General features: G+C 37.6%; 1 protein-coding gene across 1 annotated transcript in view; it reads right to left on the reverse strand.

Moving 5' to 3' along the window:
- Positions 1-238: 238 nt before the first annotated feature.
- LOC127419767 (segment polarity protein dishevelled homolog DVL-1-like) overlaps positions 239-27,667 on the reverse strand; it is a 63,793-nt gene continuing 36,364 nt past the window's right edge. Inside the window, exons 5-15 of the mRNA XM_051661476.1 lie at positions 17,574-17,712; positions 16,634-16,727; positions 16,433-16,502; positions 15,213-15,352; positions 11,441-11,517; positions 11,276-11,343; positions 10,996-11,073; positions 10,085-10,219; positions 9,431-9,598; positions 8,683-8,901; positions 239-3,147 (exon numbers count right to left, since the gene is read on the reverse strand). Coding sequence (XP_051517436.1) covers positions 2,609-3,147; positions 8,683-8,901; positions 9,431-9,598; positions 10,085-10,219; positions 10,996-11,073; positions 11,276-11,343; positions 11,441-11,517; positions 15,213-15,352; positions 16,433-16,502; positions 16,634-16,727; positions 17,574-17,712 — 1,727 coding nt within the window. The 3' untranslated portion in view covers positions 239-2,608. The remainder of the gene's footprint in view (positions 3,148-8,682; positions 8,902-9,430; positions 9,599-10,084; positions 10,220-10,995; positions 11,074-11,275; positions 11,344-11,440; positions 11,518-15,212; positions 15,353-16,432; positions 16,503-16,633; positions 16,728-17,573; positions 17,713-27,667) is intronic.

Below are 27,667 nucleotides of genomic sequence, written 5' to 3' on the forward strand. Positions count from 1 at the left end.
CATTAATACTGTGAAGCTCTGTTGTGCAGCATTTTATTTTACCAAAAATAAAATTGCAATTTGTTGTAAAAAAAAAAAACAAACAAAAAATAAATAAAAAATTATATATATATAGTCAATATTATCAAATTGATACATACGGTTTTAATAAAATAAAAACATAATAATAATTATATATATATATAGAGAGAGAGAGAGAGAGAGAGAGAGAGAGAGAGAGAGAGAGAGAGAGAGAATTATATTTGTATTTTATTAAAACTGTATGTATCAATTTGATTAAACACCATTTGATCATAACATTTAATTAAAACATTTAACATGGAATCCAGAAAAATTAAAGCGCAAAACGCATAATTTGAATCTGTAAGACTTTCTGCAGTTCTTTTAATCAAGTCATTTTCAGTGTAATTTCATCAAAAATCTGAGGGTTTTTATTTGTTGATTATAGTATCGGTTCAGTATCGATTCCAAGTTACCATCGTACCGAAGCCAAACTTTTGGTATCAGAGCAACCCTAATGTACAGGTGTACCAAATGAAGTGGCCGGTGAGTGTACAGTACATTTGACCATCAGAGTTCTGCTTAGTTAGTTCAAGGAATAGTTCACCCAGAAATGAAAATTCTGACATAATTTACTCACTGTCATATCTTTTGTGTCCTTTTTTAACCTTTAAAGTTTAGACATTTTAAAATTCAGGGTGAACTTATTCCTTTAATTTGTCTCAATTTTAACGCCAGCTGAAAAACAAGCTTTAATACAAATCAAAATTCACAACGTCTGACCACTTCTTAATACATACATTTTATTTTCTCAGTTTTATATATATATATATATATATATATATATATATATATATGTATATAATTATTATTATTATATTTACAATTTATTATCCCTCTTTTGTGAAGGAATAATAAAGAAAACAGTTTTCATTGCAATCAGCGCTTCATTCTAAAGGGCCCAACAGTTACATTTCAAAAGTGATTGATGAATTAATCAAACAATATAATTCTTGACTTTTAGGCCAGTGAATGGAACAGAATATTATGAACAAAGACAAACTGTATGTTCTTGGACAACACTTCACTGCTTTATCAGTAAACTTCACCATAACAACAAATCATTTCCTCCATATAAAAAACAAACAAAAAACAAAAACAAAAAAAACTCAATTGTTTTAGAACAAAGAACACTGATTGCCAAGGGACTTTGGTTAGTCTATCTGCCAGTTTTCAGATCATAATATCATATATGATTTAACTTACAGGTCCTACTACCATTCTAATCATAGACTACTGCATTACCTGTACAGTGACGTTCTTGGGGTAAATAATAAGACAACTGGTGGTGTCTGAACAGTCAATTATGTAATACTTTACATAATGGTTTATTATGGTTAAAAATGTACAGTGTGCATTTAGAGTCTAATGGGCCGTTCACACAGAATGTGTTTTTGCGTTTTTCAACTATATTTCTACGTAAACATGCAATAGACGGACTATTTTTTCAGTGTCTCGCACAGGTTTGCCATGTTCTTTAGATGCCATGTCAATTTAAAAAGAATGTTAACTGTTAAAAATGTGTCTATAGACACTTGCATTCTGTTCTATTTTTTGCACTGCATCTAGGTGTTTTAGTGCAAGAATGTGCTCGGTCTGAACGGCTCCTATGATGGACATTTTATGCAACATTTGGCAACCATAATTTTAACATTTATAACTGTCCAAGTATTAAGAATACAAAAGACTGATTTACTGATATCTTAACTGGCTATCATGCTACTGGGGTATTTGGCGAATCTGAATTCTAGTTAAACTTAAAGGTGAAATGTGTAATTCTTTCGATCTATCCTAGCATAATAAGCAGAAACAACAAGTAAGCCTTTCGTAAACTAATTCCCCTGAAAAGTGTAAACACTGTGGTGCTATCAAAATTGCTCTGATTGTTTGTATAACCCAACCAGCCACTGCAACATTGTCTCAACCAATGGCATGAGTTTAGGGCGGAGCTATCTGTTTGTCCAACCAATGGTAGCTAGGGGGAGTGTTTGGGAAACCTGTTTAAAAACCTGTCACCTAATCCTAACCCCTTTTTGCAATTCTGCTTGGTGATGCTAGTTGTGCAACAATTACACACTTTAATTAAATCACAGGAACATTACATTCAGCAATGTTTAGGGATGTCAATTGTCATTATGATTGTCAGTCACTGGATAAATGCAAAGTCAAATGCAATTGTGTAAGAAAATACTTCATCTGATTCTAGAGCATGGATACATATAAACAACTGACTGTTTAAAGAGTTGTCTGGCTTGAAATTTGTGCAAAATGCAGAGCAGCAGAAGCATACTGTTAAAAGCTTATTAGTTTTGTTATTTTGTGCTGCTTCTGCAGTATTATAGTTTTTGTGTCAGAGTCTAACTCGACTCTGCAGTTGTGCTTTTTTTAGTGTCCTTCACTGATTTCAATAACATTGGATGGACATTAATAGATTTAAAATGGGCTGTCAGTTACATTCTCAGTGCAGGGATCATCAGTAGCAATACATCAAGAAGCAAATTGCAGGAAGTAGGCCTTGTGCTCTGAAAATGTTAAAGGAACTCTCCTGTCACATAATATCAACAAAAAATTCACAAGGATTGCCCATAGCATGCTGAAAAGACTGCCGACTAGCCGTAAGTTCTGGCGGTACATTTCCTAACTCCCGGATGGGCGGAGCCCCCGGTGGGCCGATGTTTGCTGCCGTTTTGGGGGCGAGGTGAGCTAGGCAGTATGGAGGTGGGAGACCCGGTGGGCCGTAGGAAGAGGCGTGACTTCTCTCACTGTGGGCACATGACAAATGACTGGGTTGCACAAAAGGGGCGTGGCTGTATGAGAAGGAGGTGTGGCTATGCTGGGAGATGCTGTGGCACTGCCCGTGGCTGTACCCGGAGTGAGTGCAGCTATGGCCCGAGTGGGGCTTACTGACAGCGGAGCGGGTGTGGCTTTGATGACTTAGCTGACTGGGTGCCCTCTCACCACGCCTTCCAACCCACATGACCAGTTCTGATTCGCTGCCCACACAGCATGGTGCCTTATGGTCCTTCTCTCGAGGCGAGGGTCTTCGTTCTTTCCCGGCACTGGGGTTGGAGCCACTGCTTCTGCTACCTAATGGGAGGGAATGTAAGAAATAAATGGGTTTATTATAGATACTGTAAGTATTATTAGTTTCCTTCAAATGGACACCACGATCATCTAGCCAGTTCACAACATCAACAAATGATCAAAAGATATGCATGATCATTTTCCTTATAGAGGCAGTTATGTGTTTTAAAGGAATAGGTTACCCCAAAATGAAAATTATCTCATTATTTATTCATTTTTCCTGTGGAACACAAAAGGAGAAAAATAAAGAATCTTCACGCAGATCTTTTCCATACAACAACAGTTCATAGTGACCACGTCTGTTAGTCTCCAAAAAGGACAAAAAAAAAATGCACCATAAATGTAGCCCATATGATTAGTGGGCAGTAATCTTAGTTTCATATAAGTCTTTTGAAGTCATACTATTGCTTTGTGTGAGGAACGTAAGGGTTAATCTACTGTCAGCTGGTTATTATCGCAGATTATCTGTCTTGTATCACTTGTTTATGTCGCGATAATGATCAACTGATTATCTAGCTTATTACATGGCTACCTACCTACCAAATAAATAATTAAATGGACATGAAATATTAATGCGAGTTGAAATTACATTATTATGTGAGAAGAAAGAGACTGCAGAGTCACAAGAAACTGGAGACTTGAGTTAAAGGTATTTTATTAGCTTTCTTGTAGAGAACGCAAATTAATACAAGAAGTAGGAAAGATGACTCAGATACCCTGATGACCGTTGAAATTTCACTTTATCCCCAAATGTGCAGCTATTATTTAGTAATATCAGACCGTCGGTTGCCAGGATTGACCAATCAGAATAGAGTATTCTATTAATGTGAACTGCATCAATTGGTTCATTGAAAAGAACTGTCAATGTTCCGGTCACAGCAGTCAACAGTTCACAAGAGGTGAAGATTACCAGTGAATAATAGGAATGTCACAAAATATTGATATTTCGGCATGTTATTTTCTTGATACGTTTTTGAGGCATCGATATATAAGCCACATTTAAATTGGAAGCCTAATTTGTGTACTTTCCAATTCACTATCAGTTGGCCTTCTGTTTATTGTAGCCTGGCGTAATAGCTATGGGAGACCACAAAGGGATGATGCCAGTTGCGGGTAGGACAAGGCGCAGGTATCAAACACAGGACACGTCGATGCGGTGCAGGTGGCATTCCAAAGATGTGAATCTAGTCACCAAACAAACAAAAGTTACGAAGGTTTTTGTACTTCAAGAATGAACAAATTAACATAAATGAGTTTGCAAGTTAGTGTATGAAACTGGTGTAACTGTGCAAACTGAACGATTAGAAATGGCGACGTTAACTGTGAAATTTCTCTGTTTGTAGCCTTGAATAGGTTTCGTTCAAGCTGTCAAACCACAAAAAGACATACTTGTAACTGAAAATACATTGTGTAGGCTATATGAAATATACTTATTTACATTATATTATCCACTGATGGCTAGAGTAAATAATCTTTCTCCTTTGATAATGATTTGGGACAAATTTAATAGAAAACTATGTGAGTTGCACTCCAGTGCGCTGCATCATTTTGAGCAGCCCCCGGAGTCGTAGCTGACAGAGGCCAAATGGCAGCGGTGGTGTGCGTACCTTCATAGAAAATATTTGAATTGTTTCTAATTTTAGAACGCGCCTTGTTGTCCGCCAGATGCATCCGGTGTGCGACCTCTTTCAAGTTACCCTGCCGCTCACACTTTACCAAAGTTGTTTTGAGAAATATGTCTGAAGAGACAAAAACTGTTGTGCAACGAGTAGGCCTATTTATATCTGGATAAAATGCCGATATAGATTGATAATCATTGGGAAAATGTTTTGATTATTGATGCGTGAAAAAGGCATCAATCCCAAGCCTAGTGAACAATTATTTATATTTCAGAATGTTCCTCACACAAAGAAATCATATGACATCATAACATTGATATAATGCAGTTGTATGGACTAGTTTTATGGTACTTAACGTGGTGCTTAATGGACATAGTCACTACGAACGTCAACTATGTTCGTTGTATGGAAAAGACCTGTGTGAAGATTCTTCAAAATCTCTCATCTTGGGTTCCACAAAAAATTCGGAAGTTCGGAATAATATTAGCGTTGATCATTAATGATTAATTTTTAGGTGACCTATTTTTTAAGCAGGGTCAACAATGAAGGTAGGTCAAAATGACATAGTTTGTCAAATTCTTTGAAGTAATAAAATCGTAGTCATGGTACTACTCCCAATCAAAGAGCCTTCAGCTTACAACACATCATGGAAATGTTATTCAGTTTTCCTTTTTCACAGTTGATTAAAACTTTGGCAAACAGAGAATCTGTACTGCATAATAACTTTTCAAAGAAAGAGAATCTGTCTGACTCTCATGCACAGCAAATATCTTAATGAGAGTAACGTACACCAGCACACATGCCCACACAGAAAACTCAAACAAACCACATACTGTAGCTGGCGTATCACAATGGCCATCCCATGAGTCATATGCCATGATATGAAATCACTGGAATAACAGGATGAAAAAATAAAAGTTGGGGGGGGTGGGCATTTAAATGAGAGTGCCAGTCTTACCGGATCCCCCAGTCCTAGGAGAACTGTTCCATCAGTCTACCGACGTCCGGCAAAAACAGAATAGGAAACAACAGAATTACGACACATCGCCCAAGCAGCCAGCCAATCAAATCGCACATTCCCACACTGACAAGACCATCACGCTCTTCCCAAAAACTTCTTCACCCCAGTTCCTATTATGCTCATCGCTTTACACTTGTAATGATTCCCGAAGCAACCAAACCCGATTATGCTGGACTGGTGTTAAAAGATCATTAATACCTTTGCATAATTACTAATAAACATTCTCAGCTCTGTACTAACTCCACCATGCTCTTTTATGCAAAGGGTACAGTGCTCTATAAATGTAATAAGTAATAAAGTGGCATAAGCAACATAAAGGCTTTAAAAGTCTGGCCATACCACAAATATGGAATGTCCAACCGAATACAGCGACAAAGATGATGCTCTGGAAATGGAATGATTACAAAGAAAATTGGTGACATTGATATCTGGTATCGTCATTTAAGCTTACTGTTAAAGGAATATTCTGGGCTCAATACAAGTTAAGATCAATCAATAGCACTTGTGCCATAATGTTGATTACAACAAAAATTATTTTGATTTGTTCCTCCTTTTCTTTAAAAAAAGCAATAATTTGGGTTACAGTATTGAGGCACTTACAATGGAAGTGAATGGTGCCAGTCCACAAACATCAAAATACTCAAAAGTTTCAAAAGTATAGCCACAAGATGTAAACAATGTGTGTTAACATGATTTTAGTGTGATAAAATCGCTTGATAAAGTTGTATCCAATTTTACTACTTAGTTACTATGACAACGTAACGCAGAAATCACTACAACGACCGTAAAAATGCAGATTTTATCAGAATAATTAATGTAAGTGCTTTTAAAAAATAATAAGCTTCACATTTCTGCATTTAAACCCCCCAAAAATGAGCCCCATTCACTTCCATTGTAAGTGCCTCATTGTAACCCAGATATTTGCTTTTTTTAAAGAAAAGGATGGATGAGTCGAAATAATTTTTGTAGTAATTAACATTATGCAACAAATGCTGTCATTTGAGTTTAACTTGTTTTGAACCCGGAATATTCCTTTAAGCCAGATTTCATTCCATATTTCCTTTTCATTCCATTATTTATTTTTTTATTTTTTTATTCAAAGCAGTGGATCTCAACTGATTTTTGACCAAAATTGTTTATCATACAAAAGTAACAAAAATGTCCTTTAAATCAAACATGACATTTATTAGTATTACCATGAACTGCACAGGCCCAACAATATGTACAATTATTAACCTGACATAGACTTATAAATAAATAATCCTATTTATTTTGCTATCCTAACTATACATGATTATATAATCACTTGCATTTTATTAATTGCATTTGGAATAGTTTTTCCCTGCCGCCTGATCCTATAAGAATAGATCTGAGACCCATTTTTGGATCACGACCCACATGTTGAGAACCACTGATTTAAAGGAGACCTATTATGCCCCTTTTTACAAGATGCAATATAAGTCTCAGGTGTCCCCAGAATGTGTCTGTGAAGTTTCAGCTCAAAATACCCCACGGATCATTTATTATACCATGTTGTAAATGCCTCTTTTTGGGTGGACTCAAAAACACGCTGTTTTCATGTGTGTCTCTTTAATGCAAATGAGCTGCTGCTCCCCGCCCCCTTTCCGGAACAGGGCTGTGCCTTTACAGCTAGTGCTTCGGATACTATAGCAACAACAAATCAGAACCAATATGACTGACACCGTAAATACCGGAGTGTTTTTCAGCCATTTAGCAACAATGGATGAGCAAGACAAAAATATACTGTAATGACGTTAGCTATGCGCTATAACTTGACATGACATTTTAGGGGGTTGTCTTGCATCATGCGATTTGCAAACATTCACAAAATATAAAGTGCGATACTTACATCTTCAGGATATAAAGCTGGAACACGCTCAGTTGGTACTGATCCATGCTTGAGAATCAAATATTTTGAAAATCCTGCTTTACATTGACCCTCATTCACAAAGCAGTCCGGTGTAAAATGATTTGCTCAAACATACACAAATTTTGGTATGTTTTGGGGCACATTTTCTTCAAAAACAAAACTTGTCCACTGCGTCTTCAGTGGCTCTGATGCCGGGAGTACATGAAGACTCTTACGTTTACTTTTACAGCCTACAACAGAACACTTATGACGCTTATGAAGTTGAAACATTATTCTTCTCAATGTAGCTGCTCCAGCGCGGGAAAAAATGGTGGACTGTGTGTCGATCACTCAGGAGGATCTATGATAATAGGGTGGAGTCCGTCACCAGTCGTGGACGAGGCCTGCTCTAAAGTGACGTCACTTTAGAGTGGATACCAAAACCAGTCATTTTGAGACAGTGTTTTTGATTAATAGAAATATAAGAAAGAGGAGTGGGTGGACTTTTAACATTGTAGGGTGGTTGTGTACACACACACTGCCAACTCACATTTATGTTCAAACACCATGTAAAATTGAATTTTGCATAATAGGTCCCCTTTAAAGTACATGCAAACATATATGCTCATGCTTTTGGCAGTAACAAATTCTAGAGTTTCGTTATTGATGTAACTCTGGCTGTGTACTTTGTTCATACAGTTACTGAAAACAAAACGCATGACTCTAGTATTGTATCCAGTCATCCCACTTACGGAATTACAATGAACCCACTGATAGATTCCTTCTTACTCTAACAAATTCCATCTTATACCTTTTGAGCATTCATTAACGTAACAGGAATGTGCTGTTGTTACTCAACAACCTTAAACAAAAAGCACGATCAAACCGAGTGTTCTTCAAACTGAAAGCAAAAGTAAAAGAGGAAGCTCACGGGACTGCACGTGGGGATGACAGTGTAGGGTTTCCTTTTATCCTTCAGTGCAAAAATGATTGTTTTAGCTCCTTCACACAAAAACACACATGCCTACCTTCACTTTGCTGGCTGCCTGCACTGCCACTGTGGAAACTGTGGCAGGGATCTGAATATCCAGGAGGGAAGCCTGGTGGAGGGGTGGGGTAACCAGGGTAAGGGTAGGGCTGACCTCCGAGGGGCCAGGGGTTGGTGCCTGGTGGAGGGAGAGAAGCCAGACCATCCTGTTCAGAGCCTCCACCATTGGATCCCTCATTCAGATTAAGAGAGGCCATATCTGAAAAACAGAAAAATTATGACTGACTTACATTTGTATAAGCAGACCACAATAAATTAAAATTTGAAATGTATCATTTTTTATTATGATCAATAATTAGTTATTATTCTTTTTTTTTTTTTTTTTTTACCAAATAGACCCTAAGTATCAAACATCATAATACTAAGCATCAAATTGTTGCCTTGTCTTTGACCTCTGGCCAGGTCTTAACTTAATTTCTTAAAACATAGTTCACCCAAATATTTACATTTTGTTCATATACTCACTCTCATATTGTTTCAAACACATATGGCTTTCTATCTTTCGTGGAACACAAAAGGTGAGATGTTAGGCAGAATGTAAGCCTCAGACATCATTCACCTTCACTTTCTTTTTTTTCCCCCATACAATTAAAGTGAATGGTGACTGAGGCTAACATTCTGCCTTCTCCTGTGTTCCACGTAAGAAAGTAAGTCAGACGGTGAGTAAATCAATTGTCATTTTTAGGTAAACTATCTCTTCAAATAGTTCAACGATGTGTTCATTGTACTTTGGCAGAGATCTCCAAAGGTGTAATAGCACTGCTCAGAAAAGGTGATTTTATTGACAGTGTGTCTTAGGTAGCCGTGTTTCAACAAACTGCTGGCATATTTTCTGGCATTGCGGCGATCCTTAAAGCCCTCCACACGAGAGAACAACCAGTCAACAACATCAGCACCTGGAACCCAGAGATTTCACAAGGAGGCTGAGTAAAATAATACAAATATTTGTATATATTTATGAAATAATAAAATGCTAAATGGTGATAATAAAACTGCATAATAAAATGCAACTAACAAGTGTGTTTAGAATAGCAAAATTAATTGGGTAATCAATTTTTACGCTTCACATATCTTTTATTGATGTCAAAGGCTATGTGTCCAATCAAACTCTATGGTATTTTGGCACCAGTTCATCTGTCATTTGCTAATATGGCTACAATATTTAGCTCAGTGTTTGTTCCACGTGTTCATCTTCTAAAATGTAAAGTTTGTTGTGTCATGTTAATAATTTGGCATTTTTTTGAGCCTACTATATGTATATTAACAAATTTCAATGTTTTGATTTTAACGCTATTGTGTTGTCATTTGTGGTTAAAAAAAAAAAAACAGTTGAGAAGCACTGCCATGAACAACCTCACAATATGATAAAAAACCCCACTAACCAATGACAGCATTGGCTATGGTGATCTTCAACCACATTCGATCTCTAATCTCCAGGCCTGAATCTGGCAGCTGCATGACCTTTACTATAGTTGCCATGTCTGTTTTTGTCATCGAGAGGGGGAGGTCATCAAACTCTGAGAAATTAGAGAGAAATTACAATGTAAAGATAATGTTAAATTATCAAACAGTTTATTCTGGGTGTTTACATTAATAAAGTCTATCATTTTGCAATGGGATGATGTCTTAAAGTGATAGTTCAAACAAAAAATCATTTTCTCACCCTCATGCCATCCCAGATGTGTATGACTTTCTTTCTTCTGCTGAACACAAATGAAGATTTTTAGAAGAATATATCAGCTCTGTAGGTCCATACAAGTGAATGGTGACCAGACCTTTCAAGCTCCAAAAATCACATAAAGGCAGCATAAAAGTAATCCATACAACTCCAGTGGTTAAATCCATGTCTTCAGAAGCGATATGATAAGTGTTGGTGAAAAACAGATCAATACTTAAGTCATTTTTTACTATAAATTTCTACTTTCACATTCTTTCACATTCTGAAAGTGAAAGTGGAGATTTATAGTAAAAAAGGATTGAAATTTTGATCTGTTTCTCACCCAAAGTGATTGCATCGCTTCAGAAGACATAGATTAAACCACTGGAGTTGTATGGATTACCTTTATGCTTCCTTTTTGTGATTTTTGGAGCTTCAAAGGTCTGACCACAATTCTTTTGCATTGAACGGGCATACAGAGCTGAAATATTCTTCTAAAAATCTTAATTTGCGTTCAACAGAATACAGAAAGTCAAACACATCTGGGATGGCATGAGTAAATTATGAGAGAATTTTCATTTTTTTGGGTGAACTATCCCTTTAAGGAAGGTGACTGTGTCTTTGATTATACAGTACCATAATGGGGGTAAGGCCCAGAAAGTGCTGTGGTGTGTGAGATCCATGCAGCAGGGTCGATGGGTCTCACTGGCTCAGCTAGGATGGACAATGGACAAAGAACAGAATTAAACTACTATATTTTTCAACAGATTTTGAAAGAAAGCCAAGTAAATACGTATGGCTGTATTCCGAAAACACAAATTCTAAAAAGATAGTATCAGTGATCCAAAACAGCAATAGATAAATACAACATGATTCCTCATGTCTAAAATTAAGCTGCTTTAATGACAGGCTGTACCTCTGGGGATGGTAAAATAGCTTCTAGGAGAGGGGTCCCAACATTTTGCCACAGTTAGGCTTATCGGACTGTAGAGAACACAAAAAACATACTACTACAGTACTACTGTTGAAGACAGTGCTAAGAGAGATTTACTGAATGTTAATAGGTAGGAGCCTCACTCACCCAGGTTTGGAGACAAGCTCTCGCAGGATCCTGACAGCATCATCATTACTCATGTTCTCGAAGTTCACGTCATTCACCTGAGAAAATTACACTTCCATTACACTTCACCTGATACCATGTATTACATTTTATTCAGAATCAGAATCAGAATGAGCTTTACTGCCAAGTATGCTTACACATACAAGGAATTTGTCTTGTGACAGAAGCTTCCAGTGCACAAACAATACAACAACAAGACAGAGATAATAAAAAAATAGAATAAAATAAAAAGTGAATAGAAAATATAAGTATATATAGAAATACACAATTAGACTATATATATATATATATATATATATATATATATATATATATATATATATATATATATATATATATATACACGGATATACAATATACAAGTACAAATCTGTTATATTCAGATGCAAGGGAATGTAATGGCAGAAGAGGTATGGTATGCTGGATAAATATAAATAGACTAAGCTGTGTATTGCACACAATTATTGCTCAATGGGGAAGTTTTAACTGTTCATGAGATGGATAGCCTGAGGGAAAAAACTGTTCCTGTGCCTGACAGTTCTGGTGCTCAGATCTCTGTAGCGCCGTCCAGAAGGCAACAGTTCAAAAAGGTAGTGGGCTGGGTGAGTAGGGTCCAGAGTGATTTTTCCAGCCCTTTTCCTCACTCTGGAAGTGTACAGTTCTTGAAGGGGGGGCAGGGGCAACCAATAATCCTCTCAGCAGTCCAAACTGTCCTTTGTAGTCTTCTGATGTCTGATTTCATAGCTGAACCAAACCAGACAGTTACTGAAGTGCAGAGGACAGACTCAGTGACTGCTGAGTGGAACTGTATCAGCAGCTCCTGTGGCAGGTTGAACTTCCTCAACTGGTGAAGGAAGTACAACCTCTGCTGGGCCTTTTTCACATTGGAGTCACTGTGGAACTCCCACTTCAGGTCCTGTGAGATGGTAGTGCCCAGGAACCTGAATGACTACACTGCTGCCACAGTGCTGTTTAGAATGGTGAGAGGGGTCAATGTTGGGGTGTTCCTCTTAAAGTCTGCAATCATCTCCACCGATCTGAGTGTGTTCAGCTCCAGGTTGTTTTGACTGCACCAGTGAGCCAGCCATTCTGTATGCAGACTCATCATCATCCTGGATGAGGCCAATGACGGTAGTGTCGTCTGCAAACTTCAGGAGCTTGACAATTAAAGCTAGTTCACACAAAAAAGAATATTCTGCAGTTATTTACTTACCCTCATGTTGTTCCAAACCCGTATTGCTTTCTTCCTTCCATGGAACACAAAAGGAGATGTTAAATAAAATGTTAGGCTTCGTCACCATTCCTTTTTATTGTATGTAAAATAATATGCAAAGAAAGTGAATGGTGATTAAGGTTAATATTCTCCCTATTGTCTTTTTTGTTCCACAGAAGACAGGTTTGGAACAAAATGAGGGTGAGTAAATTATGACTATAATTTAAATTTTTGGGTGAATTAACCCTTTAAAGTGGTCAAACAATGAAGAATAAGATTGTCCTATATCTGTTAAGATGAAAGTGTTCAAGGTACTATGAAAACCTACTGTAAATTTCAGAATTCAAAGTGAGTCAATTTCTTTTCAAAGCAGCCAGATGTTTACATGGTCATTGACACCACTCTCTAAAATTCACATAATTACACAAGTTCATTTATCTTTTATCTTTTCAATGAAATCACTGAGATCCCCAGGCGGAGGAAAACCCCTCTCTTATGTAAATGAGTCAACAAAATGGTTGAGCCTGAAAGCACCATTCTGCCCAATGTGGCCAATGAAGTGACAGAGCAAAGCATGACCAAAAGCTAAAAGGAAGGAAAAGGAGTGACCTAGCTTCTAAACCATGACAATGCTACTGGGTCACTCTGTAAATAGCAGAGACTTATAATAACAAGTTAGTTTTAGTTCTGTAAAAGTCACGATCAGTATAAAATATCACATGTTTGTTTCCAAATTGAAGCTTCAACACATCTTTTTTTTATCTTCCTTTATTTATGGGGGTCATGACCACGTCTATATTAGCTCTGAAGCCATCTATAAGCTTCTAAAAGCCCAATTAAATGCTCTCTAGAATGAGAATGCCCCTTACCCCTAATACCACCTGCAAACAACAAGCAAGTATCTAATCATGGTTCACGGCTCTAACTAAAGCCTATAGATGAAGATAATGTTTACAAACAAACGCTCCACCCCGCAACTTCTGGGATCTTTTGGACGCCTAGAAAAGAACCGCTGACTATGGGCACTTTGCTCAAACTGCCCAAAAAGTGCTGTTTGTGGGGTTAAAAACACCCCATTTCCAATAGATTATTGGAAATTTTGGCTTCTTTAAATTTTCACCAGATCGTGGCATCAGGAAAAACTCAGGATATTACATAAATGATGTCGCTGTGAAAGATATGAGGTCAAATATGATCTAACAATGATCTTATATAAACAAGACCACCATATAAGATAAGGTGTAGCTACTGTATTCACACTGTAGCTACTGGACTACTGTGTGAATACTGTGTCCAAAAGCCTCTCCAAACAAATAAAACATAATAATTGTACATAAGAACTAATTACACATGCAAACACAACAATGTCTAAAGGTATGCATAGCATGGAGACATGATTTTAGTAATGAGATTTCACAGGTTGAGTGCCTTTTGACTCAATGAGTCTGGAGCATTTACATGGCGCCATCTCATGGTGGCCATATGTAACATTGTGCTTCCCGTAGATTATCTAATGATCTATGCATCCGATTACCTTGTGTGTGGGCTCGTTTGAAAGATAATCACCTCCTCTAAGTAATGGTATGTGATATTTGGTGTTCTGTTAAGTTATAATTGAAAACATGGCATATAAGCAACACCAACATAATTGTCAATACATATATCACTCGCTATATTTTTGTCTGTGAGTATATAAATAAATAGGCTGGTTGTATTCTACTCTTTGAGCGCTTTCCAACAACATATGACACATGGCTATTTGATCAGTTTTATGTATTTACTGATTGCAGTGGGGTTTTTTTTTAATAAATTACCAAAACGGAACACTTCTGATTTGTCTGCAAATTTCAAAGCACTTATTCAGTTTTGATCATAATGCAATAATTAAATCATTAGAAAGTAGAGCTTCTAAGGTTTCAAACGATAGCCTACCTATTTTATGTTGGTCAAGACTGCAGTTATTAATATTTTTATTTTATTTTATTTTTTTGCGCGGGCCCATCTAAGCTTAAAGGGTAAACAGACATTATTACATTCTATAAAGCTTAAAAGATTATTAAAACTGCAGCGCCTCCTATTTCCACCATTGAAATCTGCTACTCAATAGAACCTGGAGGCGCAGTTTCCTGCAGTGTGACGTCAGAGTAATTTAATCTAGTGCAGTGGTTCCCCACCCTGTTCCTGGAGGCCCCCCAGCACTACACATTATGGATATCTCCCTAATCAAACACACCCGATTCAACTCATCAGCTCATTAGTGGAGACTCCAAGACCTGAACTGGGTGTGTCAGATAAGGGAAATATGCTAAATGTGCAATACTGGGGAACCACTGATCTAGTGCATATTTTAAAAAAGGGGGAGGAACTCATCGATATGTCCCATCCCAACTTCCTGTTTCAAGAGTCTTTACTTTCATTGGGTCTTTACCACCAATGAACACGCAGGACATTTTGATGGGCCTTCAGTTCTTCACATATTAAGTGCATTGCTGATGCGTTTCAGATTGCTGATGATTTCACCTGTAACAGCATGTCTCCAGGCTCAATCCTGCCATCAGCCGCCACCGCTCCACCTTTCATAATGGAACCGATATAGATGCCCCCATCTCCTCTGTCATTACTTTGACCTACTATACTGATACCCAGGAAGTTGTACTTCTCTGTGAGGAAGAGAGATAAGACTGCTTTCAATGATGTGTTCATCTGAGAGCTACATTTAGAGCATGCTGTGTGCACTAGACCTTGAAAAACAGGAAGTTCAGTTCATTAAGCATGTAAGATCTGATAGAGATAAGAGCAGAGGAGACGGGACAAGTGATATATTGAACCACTTGGAGGAGACACAGTGATGCATTATGGAAAACAGAAAAAAAGAAAGTGAAAGAGGATATGTATGTATGTGAGTGAATGAATCAATAAATTACTAAACAAATGAGTGAGTGAGTGAGTGGGTCACACTTTAACTACTATGTACTAATATTAAAATACATAAAATACAATGTATTTACTGTGTAACTATGTTGTTCTGCAAAATTCTCACAAGATTCACATTTGCTGCTATTGAGGTTAAGGTACAGGTAGGTATAGGAGTAGGGTTAGGGGTTAGAGTTAGGGTTTTGGGTAAGGGTTGGGTTAGGTTTAGGGTTAGAGGTAAGGTTAACAGTGTAACTACAAATGTAATTAAATGCAGGGACTTTAAATATAAGTACAATAAAACAACACGTGCGTACATAATATATACATTGTATCAAATGCTTAAGAACATAGTAGTTAAAAAAAAGTGGGACCAGTGAGTGAGTGATTGAGTCAAGAATCAGTGAGTGAAAGTGTGTAAGTGATTGATTGAGTGAGTGAATGAGTGAACAAATGAGTGTGTCATTAAGTGGGTGACTTAGAAAGTGAACGAATAAGAGTAAATAAATGAACTGAGTTGTTTCAATGAGAGACTGATTGAGTGAGTGAATGACTGATTGAGTGAATGAACAAATAAGTGAGTGAGTGAATGAGTGAGTGGTTGAGAGAATAAATTAGTGAGTGAAAGAGTGATTGAGTGAACAAGATGAATGAATGAGAGTGAATGAACAAATGTGTAAGTAAACAAATGAGTGAGTGAGTGAACAAATGAGTGTGTGTGTGTGATTGAGTGAATGAATGAGTGAATGAATGATCTAACGAGTGAGTAATTAAGTGGGTGACTGAGAGAACGAATATTAGTGAGTGAGTGAGTGAATACTTCTTACCCATATTTAGCGTGACAGTGATAATGTTTAGGCTCATGGTTGAGTCTGTAATACTACTGAAGGACGAGGACTGTGAAGAGAGCATACAAAAGATTAATACTGCTCATCTCAAACCACAATACACTTATGTTGAAATGCCTTTATGTGTGCATTCCATTCAAAATCATTGTGATTATTTTTGTTCTACTGTAAAAGACTCACCCTGTCCATTTTGGTGACTTTCTGTTTCCGTCGTCGACGTTTGTGTCTGCGCATGAGATGCGATGAAGAGCTCTGCCCTGTAGAACTGCTAAGTCTGTGATCTCAGACAAAGGTGACAGGTCAGGACAGAGGTCAACACGTGAGCTGACAAAGTAAAATGACCTTCCCATGCTACACTAATAAAGCAGTATGCAAAAGATCAGTTCAGTTTGTAGTCCTAAAACCAGGAAAAGAATTAGCATTTTCGATCCATGTGTTCACTCAGGAACTTCCAATGGGTTTGCAGAATATTGGTTTTCAGTTGAGTCGCAAATAAGGTCTGTGGTTAACATTACTTGAAAAGACTTTTATGTTTTGCTCTGCAACTTAATTACACTCAGTCATACCTCAAATTTGCATTATGAAGTCTAACATAGGGACTACAACTACAAGGATGTGAGTCTCGGTTTGTGTGAGTTTCGGATTTGGATGTGGCGAATCGGACAACCATTGTAGTTCTTATGTTGTAGGCAACTTGCGTTTTTAAAGCACACAACAGCTTCACATTTGAAGTGACTGTGTCTAATGTTGTAGAACAAAACAAGTCTCTTAAAGAAATGCAGACCATATTTTACTCCTAAATCGAAAACCGCTATTTTAAGAACCCACTGGAAATTCTTGAGGGAACCCATTGCGGGTTTGGCCTACAAATTGACATCATGACTGAACAGCTCTATAAAGAAATTTTAAGTGTACTATTCTGGTGTCTTCCCAAACATGATCAAAAAGGTTCAGGCTAAAACTCAAGTAAATTCAATCTGACCTCCATCTCTAGCCTTCAATCATTGGATAAGAAATCAAACTAACGCATGACAACTCACTTCAATTCTTTTCAAGCAGCTCTCAATTGACACATTTAATACTTTTTTGCTAAGAAATGAAACACTGAGTAATGTCTAACCTGCTGGCATCCTCGTCCTCATCACTTTCAATAAAGGAGCTGGATTCCAGCTCGCTGCTCATCACTGATGCACTGTCGTAGCCAACAGCCGAGTCACGATTAGCACGTTCTGACTTCGAGTGACCATTCACCCGAGGGACTAAGAGGCAACAATTAAAAGGGTCATGTCATTAGCAATCAAACTTTCCTTGATATTTTGACATATGAGGTCAATGTATTATAAAAACATCCTCTAAGTTTCAGAACTCAAAACTTCCTCTCCAGTCCGAAAAAAAGAGCATTTATTGTTTCCAACCTGCAAAAATGACTAGTTTTGAAATCAGCCCCATAGTGACATAGGAAAGGGGTGTTCATTTAAATATCCCAACCTCCACAACATACGTAATCGTAGCAGTGAACTGATAGAGAGAGAACTTTAACTCTGAAAGTTGTACTATTGTTACTGTTTTTTGCTTTTAAACAGTGAAAAGATTAAGATGTCAAGTAAGGCCCCAGACTGGGAAAAACTGCATCTCTGCATAGCCTTCTGAAGGATCCCAACATTAGAAAATAGTGGGCTAACCTTTGTTCGGCACTTCTCTAAGGATTCTATTGAGAACCATTATGATTTATTCTTTGCAAAGGACTTATATTGAAAGATAGAGCAGCACCAACTATATCGACATGACAGTAATGCTGGTGAGTAACAATTTTAATACTACTGTTTCATATGTCTGTGCTTGTTTGATATTTAAGGAAGTGTATAGTCAGCCATTTTTGTTGCTAAATAAACCATGATCAGGACTCCAACATGGAGCAGATTGTGTTTATTACACAGTTACTTACCAAAGAAATACATACTGTAATTGCTCTCTAAATATTGCTGTGAGATTAAATTATTTTATTTTGTAAGAAAAACACAGTGCGGAGTGCAACGAAAGACAATGGTGTACAGTAATATATGTTAGTGGCTGACATCTCATCTGTCTCGTATTAGTCAGGATGTCCCGTATTTTGGCCAAAATGAATGCGTGTATTTAAGCAGCAAAACAGGTCGACCCGTATTTAAGAACCAAAGCTTTGACCAGTGAAATGATCGGGGGTACGACTCCCCATCCGACAATCCCTTATTTCTCATTACATGCGATGCGTATTGAAGTGGCCATAAAACAGATGCAAACACCCGGGTCGACCGGGTACAGCTGGATACAAATGTATTAACTCTTCACATTCGCAGCTTGTGTTAGTCTAGACTATTTTCACTGTTCTCAGCTTTATTTAGCATTATTGTATCCCCAAATCTTGTATGCATAATAATATGAGTATTTAGGCTGACTTCGTTCAGTTTGTGATTTATATTTCAGAAGGAAAAACTGTAGTAGTTTGATTGTGTGCTTGACATAAATTGGGACATATACTGCAGCTGTTAATGATTGCCTAGACTGAGTGCTTTCAGGGGATTTTGTAAATTGCTTGCACGATTTCATTCTTTTATTCTTGTAAAAAACAGTTCAGGAGTGTTGGCAGGGGTGTTTGCACTTTAAAGATGTAAAACAATCATAAAACAGTGGCCGTGTATATTGAAGTCCTAAAATGCAAAGCACACCGTTTCAGACAGAGGGCCAGAGACAGGGTGGAAAAAGGTCATTCAATACTATATTATCACTTTTTTTTTGTGCAAAAACTTTTACTAACATTATAAGTGAACCTCAATGAAAATAATAAAGTAAATAAAAAAAAAAAAATGCATGACATGACCCCTTTAAGACATTGTAAAGAGCATTACTACACAGGAAAGGCATAAATCTTTTTTTACTGTCATGCATCATCATGCATCACACTAGCAATGCAAAGATCATGGATTCGATTTCCAAGGAACACACAAACTCAGGGGCATAGGAACGATTTGAAAAGTGTGTTGGGGGATAGGTGTCATTATAAATCTTATCAGCTTGGCTCATGAATATTAATTAGGTAACTTAAAGTTATAACGCATTCAACATTACGATAACGCTAGACATGTTATATTAGCGTTTATTCAGTTTTCTGATGAAGTGACAGTTTGGCAGAGGCTTTCATTGGGTCTTAAAAGCTGTCGTTTTCTGCAGTTTCAACAATCAAAAATACAATGCAAATTTCCAAAAATCTGTGGTGTTGGCGGTGGGGGGAATTTTTTAGAAATTTCTAAAAGTGAGTGGGACATTTCTTCCACAGTTATAATGGTTGCTACACCCCTGCACAAAATGATCACATGTATAACCTGAAAAATCAACCTCAACAGAGTATGAGTTAAATGTGATTATTTTAAAAAGATTTACTGTTGAAAGCAATCGTAATATTCCAAAAGTACTCATCCTTGAGGAACAACTTCTCTAGCTAGTTGTAAGAGGACTGTAGGTATGATTTTACAACCCTTCAAACAGGTTATTTGTTTGTAGAATCAGTCACGTCAGTTGAAATGCATGGCTGGGACAATACATACAGTGAAAGGGATGAAGCTGAGTTTCTGGGTGACACTGGATGCGTTGAAACATTCTGGCCAGACGATAAGACCGATGTGATCCCCAAGAGTAACCAAAACACTCCAGTACTCCAGGGGTGCCCGTTTTGGACCATTATTTTCCACACAGCCACTCAAACACACAAATCAATCATGGCCAAATCAATTCTCCTTGTACACTTGTCACTTATACAGTGGAAGCTCTTTACTTTCTCTACCTTGTGTGGGTTGACCTGACAATCGTATCACCTAAATAATTAGGGGTCCAAGCAGAGGCCTGGGCCGAGACGAGCTGTGTCAGCAGCCAGCAGCTATGCGAAAAAGCCTGTCAGGTGCACTCTTTTTCAGAAAGTATTGTCCACAGGTTTCGGTAAAGTCTTGCATAAACAGGGCCTCTTCAAAGTCCTTTCGGTCCCACTTTAGTATGCATTAGAAGTCAGGAAAAAGAGACGAAGGCACAATCACTCCGAGACTGTGTTATTAGGAGATGTGGTTTGTTTCAGTGCACAAATGGACTGTCTGAAAATGTTCCCTCTACAGCTGGCTTCAGGAGATGATCTTATGCCTGTGAAGCGCAGTATTATTATAAATTAACAGTATATTTCACACAACAAAATAAATTGTATTTACAACATTAACAAGACTAAACCCCTTTGAAATTTGGCAAAATTCTGAATATAAATCTATTAAGTCTCGAGAATAAAAAGAGTGGATGAAATACCACTGATCATGTGATTATTTTCACTTACAAAATACAAGCTTTAAAACAGCAGTACAAAGACTTTTGAAAGTGTAATATGACATTTGTTTTAATATGTTTACACTATCAGTGATACCTTATTTAAACTACTAATCACAAGATAGTATATGGAGCATTTACCAACATAATTTTATGTTTCTCTAAGAATCTGCATAAATGTTAGAAAACAAGATGAGGCTTTAGGGAAAATCATGTAAAAAGCAATAATAATGAAATTAAAAAGTCATGCAAAATAATAATAATAAAAAAACAAAATTTAATATGGAGCGTTTACCATTTCAACTTCAAGTTTGTCTTAGAATCTGCATTTATATAAGCACAGTAGTTAAAAGTATTTAGGCATGTGTGTAATAAAGTGTCTGTGCAGGAATCTAAACTACGTTTCCCCCAAAACTACACGACGCAAAGAGAGGTGCATTAGTCTTACCTGCTCCGCTGCACAGCTTTCATTTCAGTAATGCGCCTCTCATTAGCTTGCAACATTTCAAGCATTCACTGAACACGAGATCCCATTCAACTCTCTATCAAACATGCACTCGCATCAGTTTCCAGCAAAACAGGCGCAGGAGTGTGTAAGAGAATGAACTGGCCCTGAGCGGAGGTGTAGTCTGCGCTACTCAGATATAACCCTCTGGGCACTGGTGCTACTGATAACAGGTGTTTAAAGTATGGAGGTGTGCTCACGGTAAACCTTCACACAAAGGAAAGCTGTCTTTTTATTGCACATTCACGCTGACAGCAAAACAGCACAAAAGAAAAGGTTTGCACTGGCTTGCTCAAAGGGATAGTTCAACCAAAAATGAAAATGTTAAATCACTCACTCAAACTTATTATGTTCCAAACCCATATAACTTTCTTTCTTCTGTGGAACACTAAAAAAAAAGATGTTAGGCAGAATGTTAGGGAGTGATAGCCTCAGTCACCATTCACTTTCATTTAATTTTTTCTCTATACAATGAAGGTGTACAGTGACTGAAGCTAACATTTAGTTAAAAATCTACTTTAGTGTTCCATGGAGAAATACAGGTTTGGGACAACATGAGCATGAGTGAATGATGACAAAATTTTTATTTTTGTGTGAACCATCCCTATAAGGATTTATAAACCAAACCCAAAATCTACACCTACAAGTAACAAGTAACAAAAAAAATATTGCATTAGTACAGTATTATCCAAAATACAATAGACTGATTATACGCAGTCTATGACGTCAACAACAAAAATATGGGAAAAGGTTTTCTCCTCCCTTTTTAAAAATGGATGATTTTTTTTTTTTTTTTCTCTTTCCTAACTATGCATGATTATATGGATAGTTGTATTTATTTATTTGCATTTAGCATCGTTGTTTTCCCTGCTTTCGATGACCCTATCAGAAAAAATCTATGACCCATCTGTCGAGAACCACAGCTCTGGTGCATCTGCTTTTTCTCCAAATGGAAACTGAATATTGGTGCCTCAGCACTGTTAACAGACAAATGCCTGAGGCTAGTAAACAGATCTCCTCTCATTTTCCTTCTGCCTCTAGGGCACACACCTGTCTGACAGACACATTTTATACATGCGTTCACAACCAGCAGAGGTCAGCACTGGGACAACCTTACCAATGCATCTCTGTGCAGGCTAAACACAGCATTCAGTGAATTTGTTTTTATTTGGCAAGGACTAATTTAAAAGCGGAGTGAATGAGCACTAGTCTGTTTTTTGGTTTAAGAGCTCTACTAAGCATAACTATTTTTGGAGAAGAACAGAGGGAGCTGACCTGACACATCTCACACGCTCTACATACTGCACATATACTCATATACTATACATATACTAATATGGACGTTGCTACCAGTGTTTCCCACAGGATTTTGTGAGACTGTGGTGGGTGGACCTCGGACAATGTAGGGGGTCTTGAGGCATGGTCCCCTGGAAGAAAATTTTGTACATTTTAAAGTTAAAAGCATCAATCTGGTGCACTTTGAGAGCAAAATTAAGAGGCTAGATCTATGAAGAACTTTGTGCTCTGGTAAACAATTTTGTGCTCTAGAAGTAATTTAATCATAAACACATCGGTGAATGGTGATGACACGGCAAAAAAGTCACACCCACAAAGCATAGTAAATGGGACGGAGTTTAACGCAGTTCACGAATGGTCAAAACACAAAATCGACTAGAGCATACATTTGAGCCATCAATGAAATTGAGCAAAAGTGGTTCTCTGTTTTGAACTTGCTCCTCAGATGTTGACTGGGAGTAAGAGATGCTTTGCCGAAGCAACGGCGCAAAACACAATGCTATAGATCTTTTATGTTATTATGAGAAGTGTAAAAATATTTTCTGTTCATTATGAAACTGTGGCGGGCTGCCACAGTCTAGGTAATTAATGGGAAACAATGGCTACTACAGTTTTCTTCAGAAATACACATGCAAACTGAACAGTGGCTTTATTAGTAGTGCTTGCTACTACTAAATATTAGTGGTGCTTGTTTAGCAAAATCCCTAACCCTAAGTATTTAGGCTTATTTGAACTTATTAAGGGGTTAAACTTGTCCCGCACTGTATGTGCTACATGCAGCTTGTACCTAGAGACGTGGGCTATTACTTGTGATTTTCACCTGGCGGAAGATAAAATGAATGAAAAATCCAACAAACTTACATTGAAGGAGGGATCCGAGCCATATCTGGAGACCAGAATATAACAGAATCTTAGGGGTTAACTTGGGCCAGTAAGCAACCGCCTAGCAACCAGCCAGAACACCTTAGCAACCACCTAGCAATGCCCTAGAAACCACCAAAGCACGGCCTAGCAACCACCCAGAACACCATAGCAACTGCACAGCAACACCCTGGGAACCACCCAGAATATCCTCGCAACCAGCTAGCAATGCTCTAGTAACTACCCAGAACACCATAACAACTAATGATTATTTTGATAATTATTAGAACGATTATTCGACTATTCAGCGATTATTGCAATGATTAATCATTAGCTTTTAACCGACTATTTATCTTGTGCCCGACATAAAAGGTTTTATTAAACGTGCTTACAATAAAAGGGACAAAATCATCTTTTAAATGTACCTCTAAATGACATTCACTGAATTAAAGGAAAAAAGTTTTTTAAGTTTAATTCAGTAAAAAACAATGTACTGCAAATATCCTATTGTTATCAAGTGTTTTTGTCTGGTTTTCCATTTAAAATTGTCTAAAAATTCTTAAAACAAGATACATTTACTTGAGAAGCAACATATAAGATATTTAGACTTGCTTTAAGACAATGTATCTTAAATATAAGTGTATTTTGTATATAAGTGTATTTTTTCACTTGGCTATACTTCTGCGGGTGCAGTAAAGACAAAATATACTAATATTCAAGATCTACTCTCTAAAAGCAACTCTAAACATCTTATATGCTGCTTCTCAGGTGAATGCATATTTTTTTAAAGGATTTTTAGATATTTTTAAATATTTGTATTTTTTATATTATATTCAACATTCTCAGTTAGCAAATTTTTCTTCTGCAGTATAGCTGCTTAAGTAAATGTACATTGTTTTAAAAGGAGTTTTAGATATTTATATTGGAAAACAAGCCAAAACAAAAACAAATCAAAAACTTATTTTGTTGCAGTGTATAATAAGGGAGAAGACTACCCTCTCTCACCTTTCTGTTCACTTCAATTCATCTTTACACACACACACACACACACACACACACACACAAAAAAACTCTCTCATAAATAAAGCTGCATTTTTCTTCACTATAATAAACACACAGTGATGCATATATTATGTTTCAATAAGTCGCGAGCCATCACGTTATAATCTAGCTGCAGCAATCGCATGCGCTCAAGGGATGAGCATCCCCGCGACAGAGTGTGCATCAGCTGGGTGCAGTTTCAATCTCTCCCCCTTAGATCAGGACATTCGCGTAACTCTTAGAAGAGGCGCTGACAGCACAGAGAAATGGCAGTTTCGGAGTTTGTAGTTATTTACATGACCTGCTTCTTTATTATTTGAACTTTAATAAAGCTATAACGCATTAAATATAAATGCATTAAAGATGTCACGCCGGGTGTTTCCTTTAAAGACGCTCCAGCCAGGTCTCCTAAGCAACCAAAATTGGCCCGGTTGCTAGGGAGGGTAGAGTCACATGGGGCAACCTCCTCGTAATCGCGATTAGTGGTTTTCACTCTCAATGGGGCGCGTGGTAAGTTGTGCGTGGATCGCGGAGAGTAGCAGGAGCCTCCACATGCTGGGAGTCTCCGCGGTGTCATGCACAACGAGCCACGTGATAAGATGTGTGGATTGACGGTCTCAGAAGCGGAGGCAACTGAAACTTGTCTTCCGCCACCCTGATTGAGGTGAGTAACCGCGCCACCATGAGGACCTACTAAGTAGTGGGAATTGGGCATTCCACATTGGGGAGAAAAGGGGATCAAAATAAAAAATAAAAAAAGACGCTTGACGAGCAAGTTCTGCTTCAGCGAAACGGCAGCTTTGGCTCCGCTTATTCCACAACGAGAGTGCTTCTGTATTTACTTATTTTGTATTTTTGTATTATTCCCTCATACTTTGTGATCTACATCACCTGAAGCTGTTTGGAAAGTTTGGAGTGCATCTCCAGACTGTGAGATGTGTAATTTTTCCTCTCCTCAGTCAGGCGCGAGCTGCAGTGCTGCTCTTGCGCACATTCATTAGAGTTTAATATGATCTCATGTTATGTTAAATGAGATCAAACGACTATTCGTCAACGAAAATTTTTGCAGACAATTTTTATTGTCGACGTTGTCGATAACATTGATTAATCATTTCAGCCCTAATAACAACCAAACAGCAACACCCTGGCAATCACCCAGAACATATTCACAACCACCTAGCAATGCTCTAGTAACTACCTAGAACACCATAACAACCGAACAGCAATACCCTAGCAACTCCCAAAAACATTCTAGCAACCTTCTACCAATTCCCTAATAACCACCCAGAACACTTTAGCAACTATCTAGAAATGCTTTAGTAAGCAACTAAAACACCTTATCAAGCGCAAAGCAATGCCCTGGAAACCACCCAGTACGTCCTAGCAACCACCTTGCAATGCTCTAGGAACCATCCAGGACACCACAGCAACCACACAGCAATGCCCTGGCAACCAGGCAGTACATCCTAGCAACAATTTAGACAAGCAATGCTCTAGGAACCATTCGGAACAAGCAATGCTCTAGAAATTGCCAAACTACACCCTAGTAACCACCCAGAACGCCATAGCAACTGCACAGCAATGCCCTGGCAACCAACCAAAATATCATTGCAACCACCAAGCAATGCCTTAATAACCACCCAGAGCACCTTAGGAACTGCACAGCTAAGCCCTGGCAAACACTCAGAACATCCTAGATAGCATTTTGAAAAATTCTGGTTTGATCTTGATATTTGGTATTTCAGTACTGCTTATATTGTTGGCTACCTCACTTTGAATAAAAGCAACTGCAAAATGATTACATGTACGAGCAAGCACCACTCAAACTTTCTTCAGAAAATGTAAAAATTTAGTTTCAAATAGAACCTTATTCAATGAGTCCAGGGCAGATCAGTGCTTTACTGTTTTAAAAAGATCTGTATATTTCTGAAGTAATGACAAACTTTCTTGGAAAGTCTTGTTTGGAAACCACTAAGGATAGCAGTTGTGCTAAAAAAAAAAAAAAAAGAAAAAAAAAGCCGACTACAAAGATCAGGGGGTCTGATTTCTCTAACAGAGAGTTGTAAACACAAAGAAGTCCAAAGTACATCCATTAATTATCAGTTCAGACAAATCTTCAACAAGAACCGCTTATACACACACACACTAACACACAGACACCTCCATCTGTCTCTCATGTCTGACGGTGCCGCTGCTAATGAAGCTGCACTAATTAAATCTCTTGGCACTAATGAGGTGCAAAAAGCAGGAGAAATGGAAAGGAAGACCAGGTACTGATTGCAGTGAATAAAACGAGAGAAACAGCGTGAAGCACAAATGCATCCTAGATATATTAGATTGTTGTGAGAAGGAAGTAACTCAGTGTTACTGTAAATAAGTGACTTCCCTCAATTCTTTTGACAAACAGACCTTCAATCTTTTTTTTCAATAAAAAACATTCTTTGATGATGAGAGAATATGTTTCCCTGCAAAGGAAGCTTTTATGTTTCCAAGCGACCTTTCTTTACCCTGAAATCAAGTCAGCATGTGCACCAACAAAAATATACTTTCCAGAATTTTCTGGTATAAAAAGCAAACTTCCCGCAAACAACCACAGAATCAAAAAAGGGTCAGAGTGAGAAAAATCCTTAGAAATATTAGTTACATCCTGCAACACCCTGTAACAACTTTAGAGTTTTCATTTTAACGTTTCAAATGGGACAGAGTGAAAAGTTAAAGCTTTGGTTCACCCAAAAATGAAGTTCTGTCATTTTTACTCACCCTCAAATAATTTCAAACCATTTCTTTCTTTCTTAATTTATTTTTCTTTCTCTCTTTTTTTCAGAATGTGAGGTTGAGCAGAATGTATGGAGCCCCTTTGAGGACCGAGAGGGAATTAATTTTCTGAAATATTTTTGTGTGCACCTGCGCAATAGGTTTTGTGTTCGCTCGCAACAGTTTGCATTCCCTTAAAATCAAGTTTTGCGTGCCCGCGCAATAGTTTGCGTTCTCTTGAAATAAGTTTTGCGTGCCCTCACAATAGTTTGCGTTCCCTTGCAATAAGATTTGCGTGCCCTCGCAATAGTTTTGCAGTCCCTCATATTAACCATATTTTAACCATGATATTCGTAGTGAAACCATAGTGATAATACAGGAAAATGAAAACTCTGGTAATAAAAATCATAATTTTGTGA

Source organism: Myxocyprinus asiaticus, chromosome 29 (assembly GCF_019703515.2).
Source record: "Myxocyprinus asiaticus isolate MX2 ecotype Aquarium Trade chromosome 29, UBuf_Myxa_2, whole genome shotgun sequence".
NCBI lineage: Eukaryota > Metazoa > Chordata > Actinopteri > Cypriniformes > Catostomidae > Myxocyprinus > Myxocyprinus asiaticus.